The sequence below is a fragment of the Suricata suricatta genome, chromosome 2, assembly GCF_006229205.1.
Source record: "Suricata suricatta isolate VVHF042 chromosome 2, meerkat_22Aug2017_6uvM2_HiC, whole genome shotgun sequence".
NCBI classification, from domain to species: domain Eukaryota; kingdom Metazoa; phylum Chordata; class Mammalia; order Carnivora; family Herpestidae; genus Suricata; species Suricata suricatta.
Genome location: NC_043701.1, coordinates 61,284,736 through 61,298,219, shown reverse-complemented (window position 1 = coordinate 61,298,219; position 13,484 = coordinate 61,284,736). Strand labels below are relative to the sequence as shown.

Sequence of the window (13,484 nt, the reverse complement as noted above, 5' to 3'; positions counted from 1 at the left end):
GCTCTTGAAAATCTGCCTACTAGGCTGTTTCTCTAATATTGTGGCTATTAGGCCTTTTCTTCTAAGAACTATCTAGAAAGAATATTTATGTCTCATGTGTTTATGTCTTATGAATGTGTATTTTAATTTGTTTCAGTCTCTGCTATTTAAAAAATAGTTCAAAGAGTAGATTATATATATATACATATATATATATATGGTAAACATTGTTCACTCCCGTGTTTCACTCTGTGCTATAACAGGAAATGCATTTCTGACACTTTTAAAATGAGCAATCACACGTATAATCGACTTGGTTAAAACTTCCTTCCTGGTAACTGCAACACTTCCTCTGCATCTGGATACGAAGGGAGACCCAGAGAAGCGGAAGAGTTTAGAGGCACACTGGGTAGATTCGAATTTGTTTTGTTTTCAAAAATTAAACAAATGATCCTTCAGCATCATCACCTCCGCTGCTTTATCAGGTATTACTTCCTTCTATTTTTTGCCCTTTGTTGGGTCTAACTCGGAACAGTGACACTTCCGTCTGGGCTAGAATATTTTTATCTGAAACAGTTGTCAGTTCTTGAGATGATACTACCACTGAATGCCTCCGTTTCATTGTCTGGCGCGACCTATATGTGTGGATATCCATGAGGTTCCGGCCGTAGCTTTGCAGGTGCATCTGTCCTTTTTGTTTGTTTGTTTTTGTTTGGGAGGAAGAGGGAGGGCTCAAGAGCTTGTTCTAGCTGGGTTTCACATTCTCACAAGTGCATGCTTCGTGATTATTGTGCTTAACAGTGTTTCTGATGTCTTCTCATCAGAGGAGAAAGCTTCATAGCCTCAGCCATGAAGGAAAGCAGTGAGTATTTAGCCAGCCTGTTTTCTTCTGCCTCTTGTATCTTGTAAGGCTTTTTGGCAGCACTGAGCCAGACGTTATGGCTGTGTATTTGTATTTTGCCTCAATTCGGACCTTTTTGGCTTCAGTTTGGTGTCAATATAAATATATCTTGGGTTTTCTTCTTTGGTAGTTTTTCTACAATGTAGCGACAGACCAAACAGTGAATTAAAAGCTACCAGCAATAGTCCTCTGGGACAGTTACTTTCTGTGTTTGCTATAGATAACTTCATAATATTTTAAGAGAGGGAATACTGACTTTAAAAGTAGGCTGAAGTCAAAATTTGAAACTTGTCTTTCTTATCTTTGAATCACACTCTCCTTTTTGGTATATGTCAAACAGTCCACTATTTCTTAAGGAAATAAGTACTTATGAGTCTCACTAACATTAGTCATTTAAGAGAGTAAATGACATTATCAGAAACAATTTTTGTTTTTGTATTTGATTCTTATGTGGAACATGTGGAACATATCTTACAATGTAGTGATACTACTAGATATTAAAATCGGGGTGCCTGGGTGGCTCAGTCGGTAAGGCGTCCAGCTTCAGCTCAGGTCATGATCTCATGGTTCATGGGTTTTAGCTCCGCGTCGGGCTCTGTGCTGACAGCTACCTCAGAGCCTGGAGCCTGCTTCAGATTCTGTATCTCTCTCTCTTTCTGACCCTCCCCTGCTTGTGCTCTCTCTATCTCTCAAAAAATAAATTAAAAACATTAAAAAATTGTTTAAATCAAAACACCTTGTTTATATATATTTCAATTTTAGTATTTTTAATATTCCAATCATTATTTGAAGTGTTTCCTATTGTAGTCAGTCACACTTATACAGAAATGCGTTGTGCGGGGTAGGTACTTATTAAAGATTTGAGGAAAGTGAATTGATGAGAATCAGTTTGTGAATTCTCATTACAGACATGAAAATATGAGAGCAAAAAGGAAGGTAAGTGATCAGTTGGGGTCCAAATAGCGGGTCACTGGAGTCCAGAAATTCATCCTCCCATATGGTGGCTTCTGCACTAACGCAGGGCCAGGTGGAATGAATTGGTACAAAGTTAAAATATCTGAAGGTTCATACTAGAAGAGTTCAGCCTTGGGTGACTCCCCTAAGATACTGCTTTAATGTAGCAACAACAGCCAGAATGTCTACACATTTCGTGATTCAAAAATTCAAATATCTGCAAAGGTTCTTGCTTGAGACTTTACCAATTCTGATGTTTTTGAATATTAATGAAATTACTACCTTTCCTAACTAGAGAGGGGGAAAAAGAAAAGAAAAAGACAGACAGGAAGTTGACTAGGGAGGAAATACCTGATCCAGACAGAAAATCGAGAATGTGAAGTGTGGTTGGGCAAGGTGTCTCGGTCCAGGGGTGAAGTGTAAGACTGAACAAAGATGAAACAAGTCGAGGGCCTGTTTTCAAAGTATGGGGTTTCAGCATCTCACCCTGCACCTTGAAAATTAGAACTTGATCCTTTAACTGGATGGTTTTATTCATTTATCCATTTCAGTATGCTTTAGAACAATGATTATCACACTGAGCCATTAAAATGTGTCAGGGACTGTTCTAGATAAGGGCTTCACATCTCTCTCTCTCTCTCTCTCTCTCTCTCAATTAAATTTTCAAACATAATGAAAGTACCTGATTGGTGAACCCCCATATACCTATCGGCCATGCTGAACAAGTGTATTACCTTGTTTAATCCTCACCTCTGAGGCAACACTAACCCCATTTGATGCATGGGAAACGGCTCAGAGATTCTCTAGCTCAAGTTACCCAGAAACTAAGGGATGGGACCAGGATTCCTGGGCCCTCGCTTCCAAAACCCCTGTACTCCTCTACCTTCTTCTGCCATCTCGTTGAAGAGTATAAACAGAAACTGACAAAGCCCTCTGTGTCTCCGCTCCCAGGTCGCGCAGGGCATGGAGCTGGACAGTTATGAGCAGCCCGTGGTTCTGAGAGAGGAAAACCGCCGCAGGCGCCGGAGGATGAAGCCGCGCAGCACCACGGCCAGCCTGTCCTCCATGGAGCTCATCCCCATCGAGTTCGTGCTGCCCACCAGCCAGCGCAACAGCAAGACCCCCGAGACGGCACTGCTGCACGTGGCCTGCCACGGCAACGTGGAGCAGATGAAGGCCCAGGTGTGGCTGCGCGCGCTGGAGACCAGCGTGGCGGCGGACTTCTACCGCCGGCTCGGGCCGGACCACTTCCTCCTGCTCTACCAGAAGAAGGGCCAGTGGTACGAGATCTACGACAAGTACCAGGTGGTGCAGACCCTGGACTGCCTGCGCTACTGGCAGGTGCTGCACCGGAGCCCGGGCCAGATCCACTTAGTGCAACGGCAGACGCCCTCGGACGAGACGCTGGCCTTCCAGAGGCAGCTCACCGCCCTGATCGGCTACGACGTCACCGACGTCAGCAACGTGCACGACAACGAGCTCGAGTTCACGCGCCGCCGCCTGGTCACCCCACGCATGGTGGAGGTGGCCGGCCGCGATCCTAAGCTCTATGCCATGCATCCGTGGGTGACATCGAAGCCCCTCCCGGAGTATCTGTTGAAGAAAATCACCAACAACTGCATCTTCATCATTATTCACCGCAGCACCACCAGCCAGACCATCAAGGTCTCAGCCGACGATACCCCAGGCACCATCCTCCAGAGCTTCTTCACCAAGATGGCCAAGAAGAAATCTTTGATGGATATCCCCGAAAGCCAAAGCGAACAGGATTTTGTGCTGCGAGTATGCGGCCGGGATGAGTACCTAGTGGGTGAAACACCCATCAAAAACTTTCAGTGGGTGAGGCAATGCCTCAAGAATGGAGAAGAGATTCACCTGGTCCTTGACACACCTCCAGACCCAGCCCTGGACGAGGTGAGGAAAGAAGAGTGGCCACTGGTGGATGACTGCACCGGAGTCACTGGCTACCATGAGCAGCTGACGATCCACGGGAAGGACCACGAGAGTGTGTTCACTGTGTCCCTGTGGGACTGTGACCGGAAGTTCAGGGTCAAAATCAGAGGTATTGATATCCCTGTGCTGCCCCGGAATGCTGACCTCACGGTTTTTGTGGAGGCAAACATCCAACATGGGCAGCAAGTCCTTTGCCAAAGGAGAACCAGTCCCAAACCCTTCACAGAGGAGGTGCTCTGGAACGTGTGGCTTGAGTTCAGTATCAAAATCAAAGACTTACCTAGAGGGGCTCTACTCAACCTCCAGATCTATTGCAGCAAAGTTCCAGTGTTGCCTGGCAAGGCCTCTGCAGAAACTCCCAGCTCCGAGTCCAGAGGCAAAACTCAGCTCCTCTATTATGTGAACCTGCTGCTGATAGACCACCGATTCCTCCTGCGCTACGGGGAGTATGTGCTCCACATGTGGCAGATATCTGGAAAGGGAGAAGACCAAGGGAGCTTCAATGCTGACAAGCTCACATCTGCGACCAACCCAGACAAGGAGAACTCGATGTCCATCTCCATTCTTCTGGACAATTACTGTCACCCAATAGCCTTGCCTAAGCATCGGCCCACCCCTGACCCTGAAGGAGACCGGGTTCGAGCAGAAATGCCCAACCAGCTTAGGAAGCAACTGGAGGCAATCATAGCCACTGATCCACTTAACCCTCTCACAGCAGAGGACAAAGAATTACTCTGGCATTTTAGATATGAAAGCCTTAAGCATCCAAAGGCATATCCTAAGCTGTTTAGCTCCGTAAAATGGGGACAGCAAGAAATTGTAGCCAAAACGTACCAATTGTTAGCCAGACGGGAGGTCTGGGATCAAAGCGCTTTGGATGTGGGGTTAACAATGCAACTCCTGGACTGCAACTTTTCAGATGAAAATGTAAGAGCCATTGCAGTGCAGAAACTGGAGAGCTTGGAGGACGATGATGTTCTGCATTACCTGCTACAGCTGGTCCAGGTAGGGATTCTGGGGTTGTCAAGGGAGCACTCTTCTCAAAGAGTTTATTTGCATGTGCACAGGCACCCCATTCAGTCTTCACTAAAAGCCCTTTGCCCATAGAGCGTCACAGTCAGTCAAAGGAGATCTGATGAAGCCACTTCAAGCAGTAGTGAACTGTTCCATTTACTTTTTTTACTGTCTTTGAGGCATTGCCAACAAGCATTGTGAAAACATCGTATTTTGGTTTTTAGGAAAACTCGTCCTATAGGAGTAGTTTGTTCTCATTTACTTTATTAGTGACAGAGGCGACTTGTGGAATGCTCCCTTGTGCCAAGGCTCTGAGGCTGCAAGTGATTTGCATGCTTTTCGTGTATTATCACATTGAACTCTCCAAACAACTATGATGGAGGTCAAATTAACATTTGCATTTTATATGTAACGAAACTGAGGCTGAGAGTCTAAAATGTGCTCAAGGTCACATACTTTGAAAGAATCAGACCAGAAATCAAACCCAGGCAGTCTGACTCCAGACCCTGCTCTTTTCACTGCCTCCCAATTTCCTGCATCAATCCAGGGTGAGGGGGTGCCTGAGTGTATCAGTTGGTTAAGCATCTGACTTTGGTTCAGGTCATGATCTCACCGTTCATGAGTTCCAGCCCCATGTCTGGCCCTGTACTGACAGCTCAGAGCCTAAAACCTGCTTCAGATTCTGTGTCTGCCTCTCTCACTGTTCCTTCCCTGCTCTCTCTCTCTCAAAAATAAACATTTTAAAAAATTGTTTTAAAAAATCCAGAGTCAGGATAGTGTGTCCCAGAGAGAAAAGGTCACCCTCTCTGATCACGCTTATCATAACTCATAGAATAACAACATCTTCTATTTGGGTGGGATGTCAAAAGCCCCTCTCTTCAGACAGGTCTGGTAAAGGATTTCCACTCCTGTTCTCACACCTTTCTAAGTAGCCCAGAGAGGCTAAGTGATTTGCTTAAAGTATACCTAGGAAGTTGAAGAAAAACGAGGTACAGTTCTGCACACCAGAACAGTTCTGACTGTATTGTGCTGCTTAACAAGGAAGAGGAAGTAAAGGAATTGTAACAGAATGTTATTTTAGAGTGCAGACATGTCCCTCCATTAATTCAACAACATGTACTGGGCACTTCTGTTCTGGATGCTAGAGAGAGAGCAGTGATCACAACAGAGCCTGTCTCTGTCCCCCTATAGCTTGTGACATTGTGGAGAAGACTGACATTAAATGCATACACATACAAACATATTTCATAATAAATTGTGCAAATGCTTTGGGGAAGATCTGCAGGGTATTATGAGAAAATAGGGAGGAGTCCTGGGGACTTAATTTAGATCGAGGAAACCAGGGACAGTTCTGAGTAAGTGATGTTTGACCTGATCTCTTTATTTATTTTTTTTAATTTTTTAAAATGTTTATTTATTTTTGAAGGAGAGAGACACACAGCATGAGCAGGTGAGGCAGAGTGAGAGGAGACAAGAATCCAAAGCAGGCTCCAGGCTCTAATCTGTCAGAACAGAGCCCAATGCGGGGCCCAAACCCATGAACCCACAAACCGTGAGATCATGATCTGAGTTTAAGTCGGTGCTTAACTGACTGAGCCACCTAGGCTGTCTTAGTGTTAGACACCAAACTCGCTAATCATTATTTGTAGTTAGAGGAAGGCCCTGGAATTTTCTGATGAGCATTTTGGATATTCTCAACTTTAATGCTGAATCTTCGCCTTCTCCTTAAGCAGATACTTGAAACATTACTCTCGACCTTTGCCTTCATCTGTTAAATGTATCTATTATTTTTCTCTGCCCACTAGTTCAGATACTGACAGAAGACAAATAAAAATGAATGAAATTTAATTCACTAATGGATTATTTTTAATTGTCATTTTCACAAGTAAATTTTGCAGAATTGGAAAATGAATCGTGTTCTTCTTAGAAATGTTTTAAATGAAAGAGGTCAATAAGTAATATTAACATTGAATTTGTGGTCATAGACTTGAAGAAGAGTAGTCATTTGTAAAACTATTTGAGACATTTTCAGATCTGGCTCAATGACTCATTCCTGATTAAAATGGTCTCCTAGTTGAGATCTGCATTGTGTTTACAGAAGTGAAACACGAATAAGGTCGAAACGACTCACGTTTGAGCTAGAAACTTAAAAAAACAATTTTGAAGTCTGCATCAGTGGCCAAATAAACCACATTCTCACAATTCAGACCATAACGGCAGCTACAGGCACCTAACCGGCCCACAGGCATGAAAAGCATCTTTGAGGGGTGCCTGGGTGGCTCAGTTAGTTAAGCGTCCAACTTCAGCTCAGGTCATGATCTTGCAGTTCATGGGTTCAGGCCCGCATTGGGCTCTGTGCTGACACCTCAGAGTATGGAGTCTGCTTCGGATTCTGTGTCTCCCCCCCTCTTTCTGCCTCTCCCCCGCTCACACTCTGTTTCTCTGTTTCTCTCTCTCTCTCTCTCTCTCTCTCTCTCTCTCTCTCTCTCTCTCTCTCTCTCTCTCCCAAGAATGAATAAACATTTTAAAAAATTAAAAATAAATAAATAAAAGCATTTTTGAAAGCATGGGAATAAATGCAATATTATCATGTCAGTATTGATCATTTCCAAACTGGAAAACCAGAGAAGAACTAAAAATTGTACTAAGAAGCCCACAGGCCCTAAAACATAAAGTGGAATGGGAATGTCTCTTGTTCCTTGGGGCAAAAATGGTAGACCATTTCTATCTGTAAAGGAAATACTGAGATATTTCATTTTAAGCCTCTCTTTATGCACACACATGATATCAGCCTATAACTCTATGTATGCATCCGTAACAATCTAAACTATATTTGTTAGTCTTGCCAAAAAATTATGAACTATTGCAGACTTACTGTAAACACTGAGAATGGTATAACAAATATTCTTATACTTGTCATTCTTAATTATTTTTTATATTTTATTGCTGCTTTTTCTTCAGTCATAGAGCTATCTGCCATACAAGTTAATACTTCTATAATAGCCAAGTGATACGAAAACTACTGAACACGAGGAAGCATGTAAAATCAGAAACTTCTCAGACAAAAATCTCTGTTCACACTACAGCATGGCAGAGGGTAGTGGTCACTCTGTGTAGATGGATCCAAACCTGCTGTTTACTTTTTTTTTAATGTTTTATTTTATTTTTGAGAGAGAGAGAGACAGCGTAAGCAGGGGAGAGTCAGAGAGAGAGAGGGAGATACAGAATCCAAAGACAGGCTCCAGGCTCTGAGCTGTCAGCACAGAGCCTGACACAGGGCTTGAACCCATGAACCATGAGATCATGACCTGAACCGAAGCCAGACGTTCAACCTACTGAGCCACCCAGGTGTCCCTGTTTACTTAAAGTAAGAGCCCATGAGGCGGTGCAGTGACCTGCCAGCAAGATGCCAAACACATCTTGAGCTAAAGGGAAGCCATAGGATTTTTAGGATCTTCACCTCTAACATATTTTTCTCATTACATGTATTGTGTCTCCACTGTCCATGTTCATTCCAACAACCTCTTTTATATTCCTCTTTTATGGATGTGTTACAGTCATCCCCATGTTTCCCCTCTATCCTTCTAAGAAATCAGGTAAGCCCTTCATTGGAGCTAAGGCCTTAACCTCTTCACCTTTGAAGGCAGCAAAAGAACGTAACTGGGAGTCAAGAGTTCTGGCTTCTGATCCCAATCCTTAAGCAGGTGGCTCATTCTGGCCCAAAGTGTCCTCAAAAAGAAAGGGTTGAGTGAAGTGACTGGTAAGAGTGTCATCACCCTCACCAGAAAAGACTCAGTAAGGCAGAGTGCTTTTCCTCCACGTCTTTTTCCCCCTGATTAACCAACACAGAATGCTGTCCTACAAATGCCCCTGTGTTCTTCCTTTAGGCTGTGAAATTTGAACCCTATCATGACAGCGCCCTCGCCAGATTTCTGCTGAAGCGTGGCTTAAGAGTAAGTACTTCCACTCTGAGAATAGTGCGACCTTTCAAACTTTAGCGAGAACTGACAGAGCATTAGTCACAACTGTTTCATCCTTCTTGTTCCCACCTCCAGAACAAAAGAATTGGTCACTTCTTGTTTTGGTTCTTGAGAAGCGAGATAGCACAGTCCAGACACTACCAGCAGAGGTTTGCAGTGATCCTAGAAGCCTACCTGAGGGGCTGCGGCACGGCCATGCTGCAGGATTTCACCGACCAAGTTCAAGTGATCGAGATGCTACAGAAGGTCACCCTTGATATTAAATCGCTCTCTGCTGAAAAGTATGATGTCAGTTCCCAAGGTACGGTGCCTCTATTTCCAATGTCATCATCCCTGTGATTCTCCTTCCTTCAGGAAGGTGAGTTGTACCGTCCTAAAAAAAGCCAAGAACACATTTTTCAATACTCTGTCATTGTGGAGTAAGCAAATATAAAGTCCTCCTTTTTTAAGTTCATATTTTTTAAAACTACATACATATATATGCTAATAATGATAATAGATGTTAAATTCTTTGAAAAATTTAAGAAGCATCACACAGATGTAAGGTGTATATACAAGAACAATTGCATGCCTGAAACTACACTGTATGTGAACTCACTGGAATCTCAGTAAAAACTTGAAACTAAAAAAACAAAAACAAAAAATAGAACAATTGCATGCACATACACAAAGATTAGTTATTTGCAAATATTTACTTTTTCCCTCCCTTTCAATATATGTATATATTTTCAAATTTTCAGTCTTTTAAAGAAATGAATTACTGAAAAGCTATTTAAAAATTTGTGTATATATTTACATGTCAGTGTACTTACATTTTTATTATATTTATATAGAGATGAGCATAATTATATACAGACATATATACTTCCTCTCTGATGTCATTTCCAATATGATCTTATCCCTAAGAAATCCTGTCCCTGCTCCTAGGAAAACTGATCACTCTTTCTCTGTATTCCCATAGGCTTGGGTTGATACTATATTAAAATGTAGTCATTGACACATCTTTCTGGCCTGGTAAACTGCATGAGTCTTGAAACTAGGGGATATTTCTTACTCACTTTTATATACATAATTATAATGGACACATATACTAACATACTCAGCTAGTATTTTGAATATTCTGAATTTTCCACTTTACCCCTTGAGTTCTTTTCCAATACACCAATAATGTTCTCTCCAAAAAAAAAAAAAATAATGGTAACAATCATCTTACTTTTATTTTCATCATAAGTAAGAAAAGGAAACACTTGTACTAGCCTCTTGTAGGTTGTCCAGGAAGTAATATTTAACCCATATATTTTGCCTTAGAATTTAGAATTGTAAAGAATGCTTGAGTATTGAGGCTATTACACTGTCTCCACATAACCTGACTTCCTCTTTTGAAAATAATTGACAGAACCCTAACTGAATTGCATTTAATACGGTCTTTGAACGTCTGTTACCCAAACCAAATGGCAGCTCAAAGTTTCGCAGGTGGGGAAAAGAACTACAGTATCTTTTCCTTAGCATTACCCTCAAAATATCCTTCCCTACCTGACTGTCTTGGCCTCACACATATTCACTCGCATGCTTCCGTCCTCTGCTACAGTTTTGTGTCCATGGCTGTACTGCTCACGGTAAACCTGACTTATCTTGCCATGTCTTATGGTTAGTTCCTCAAAGACAGAAACCTACACCCTTTGCCTCCGCTCCACACCAGACCAAATGTATAGAATGTTATGAATAGACATGGCCTCAGGAAATGCTGTAGATAATGTTGGTGATCTCTTGAACTCATATAACTTTTGTGCGCTTCTGACAATTACAGTTATTTCACAACTTAAGCAAAAGCTTGAAAATCTGCAGAATTCGAATCTCCCAAAAAGCTTTAGAGTCCCATATGATCCTGGACTGAAGGCCGGAGCACTAGTGGTAGGTATCACCTCAATGTCCCCAATTGGTCTTTATGTCTTGCAACTGTCTGTGCATGCTTCATAGGGTTGCGTGGGTAAAAGCTAAGGTTTCTATAGAGACAGGGAAGCTGGAAAGTCCCTGGATGGGCTTCTGTCAAGCCTTCTCTAACCACTAGCTCCTCAAAGCCTCAAAACCAGGCAGTCTCCCATCCATTTTGTTTTAAATCAGCTTTCTTAAGGAATAATTCACAAACAATTTGTTTCTTTCAAGTGTACAGTGCAATGAGTTCTGACCAACATATGCAATCACATAACCACCGCCATTGCAACCAGCATACAGAATGCTTCCACAGAGATGTTATAGGAAAGGTTCACTTGTGTTCACTTACACTTAGTCCTTCCCTCCTTCCGTCCCTGATCCTGAACAATTGATCTGCTTCTGTCACGTCATTTTCTAGAATTTCATGAAGTGGAATCATACAGTATGTAGTTTTTGTATCTGGATCCTTTTACTTCGTGTAGTGCTTTTAAGATCCATCCATGTTGCTGTGTGTGTCAGTCATCTGTTCCTTTTTATGACTGAGTAATAATTCCCTGTGTGGATATACTATGATTTACTTTCCATTCACCCTTTAAGTGAATATTTGACAACAAGATAGTTGAGTCATGGGATATGTGTGTTTAATTTTATAAGATACTACTGAACTGTTTTTCCAAAGTGTGTACAACTGTATATTCCCACCAGCAATGTACGTGAGTTCCAAGTGTTCCATATCCTTGCCAACACTAATTATCACCAATCATTTTAATTTTGACCATTTCAATGGTGAAGTGGCATCTCAATGTTGCTTTTATTTGCTTTTCAATTTATATTCAATGATGTTGAATATCTTCTCATGTGCTTGTTTTCCATCATTTATTGAGAAGTTTTTGTTCACATCTTTCATTCATTTTTAATGTGGGTTGCCATCTTATTTTTAAGTTGTTTATATAATCTGGATACAATCCTTTATCAGGTATACATTTTACAAGTTCCAGTCTGCAGATTGCCTTTTCATTTTCTTAGTAGTACATGTCAGAGAGCAGAAGGGCTTTTAAATTTTTATTATGTCCAATTTATCACTTTTTTTTTATAGTTTGCGGGGTGCCTAGGTAACTCAATTGGTTGGGTGTCCGACTTCAGCTCAGGTCATGATCTCATAGCTCGTGGGTTCTAGCCCCACATCAGGCTCTCTGCTAACAGCTTGAAGCCTGGAGCTTGCTTTGGATTCTGTGTCTCCCTCTCTCTCTGCCCTTCCCCTACTCATGCTCTGTTTCTCTGTCTCAAAAATAAACATTAAAAAATTTTTGTAAAAGAAACATTTCACGGGGCGCCTGGGTGGCTCAGTCGGTTAAGCCTCCGGCTTCGGCTCAGGTCAGATCTCACGTTCGTGGGTTCGAGCCCCGCGTCAGGCTCTGTGCTGACAGCTAGCTCAGAGCCTGGAGGCTGCTTCTGGTTCTGTGTCTCCTTCTCTCTCTGCCCCTCCCCCTCTCATGCTCTGTCTCTCTCTGTATCAAAAATAAATAAAACATTTAAAAAATTTAAAAAAAAAAAAAGAAAAAAGAAACATTTCACTAATCCAGTAATACTCAACCTGGGGAGACACACCCCAATACACACACACACACCAAGGGACATTTGGTAATGTCTAGAGGCATTTTTTACCATTACAACTGGGAAAATTCTACTGGCATCTAGTGGGTAGAGACCAGGATGCTGCTAAACATCCTACATTGCACAGGACAGCCCCTCAACAACAATGAATAATCTAGCCCAACATGTCAATGGTGCCAATGTTGAGAAATACTGCCTAATTCAATGTGACAAATATTTTTTCCTAGAAGTTGCATGGTTTTCACTCTTGCATTTAAGTCTTTGATCCAGCTTGGAATTAACTTTTGGGTATGATGGAAAGTAAAGATCAGGTGTGGGTTTTTGGTCTGAAATATCCAACTTTTCCAGCATTATCTGTTGAAATACCTCGGCACTTTTGTCAGATATCAACTGACCATATATGTGTGTGTCCATATCTAGATTCTCTAGTCCATTTCATTGGTCAAACTATCAGTTACCTCATGCTCTTGGTTACACTCAGATAATACATCACTTCACATGTGTATAAGAACCTTACAACAGCATACTTCCATTAACCTCTTCCCAACCTTTATGCTATTTTTGTCATGCTTTTACCTCCTACTTATGTCATAAACCCAGTAATAATTATTAGTGCTTTAAACAGTTAAAAATAGATTTATCAGACCTAATAAATTAAACTTATATATATGTATGTTTACCCACACATTTACCACATTTGGGACTCTTTATTTCTTTGTAAAGGTTCATATTTCCAACTGGCATCATTTTCCTTCAGTCTTAAAAGTTTCTTATACTGCAAGTCTTCTGGCAAGAAAATCTTCCAGCTTTTGTTTGTCTGAAAACCTCATGATTCCACCTTCATTTCTGAAAGACATTTTCCCTGAATATAGAATTCTAGGTTGGCTTTTTTTCCTCCCTTTCAGCAGCATTTTTTGGGGGCTTTTTTTTTTCTGTCAGGAAGTTTCCTGTCCCTCTTACCTCTGATTTCTGTATGTGTCTTTCTTCCCCAGATTACTTTTAGGATTTTCTTTTTAGCACCATGGTTTTCAACAATTTGACTAATATGGGCCTTGGTATGGTTTTCTTTATGCTTCAACTACTAGGGTATGTTGAGCTGGGATAAACAGCAGGGTTGCTCTGTAGTAATGGGCACCTGGGAGTATGAGAGCCCTGTA

At 41.8% G+C, this 13,484-nt stretch overlaps 1 protein-coding gene across 4 annotated transcripts in view; it reads left to right on the top strand.

The window, feature by feature from the left end:
* Nucleotides 1-312: 312 nt before the first annotated feature.
* PIK3CG (phosphatidylinositol-4,5-bisphosphate 3-kinase catalytic subunit gamma) overlaps nucleotides 313-13,484 on the top strand; it is a 33,776-nt gene continuing 20,604 nt past the window's right edge. Inside the window, exons 1-5 of one of the 4 annotated variants that reach the window (XM_029927283.1) lie at nucleotides 313-464; nucleotides 2,786-4,792; nucleotides 8,689-8,754; nucleotides 8,857-9,082; nucleotides 10,589-10,692. In XM_029927283.1, coding sequence (XP_029783143.1) covers nucleotides 2,798-4,792; nucleotides 8,689-8,754; nucleotides 8,857-9,082; nucleotides 10,589-10,692 — 2,391 coding nt within the window. In that variant the 5' untranslated portion in view covers nucleotides 313-464; nucleotides 2,786-2,797. Of the gene's footprint in view, nucleotides 465-487; nucleotides 659-753; nucleotides 842-2,785; nucleotides 4,793-8,688; nucleotides 8,755-8,856; nucleotides 9,083-10,588; nucleotides 10,693-13,484 lie in introns of those variants that run through there. The other 3 variants (XM_029927300.1, XM_029927275.1, XM_029927290.1) reach the window with 3 other exon arrangements.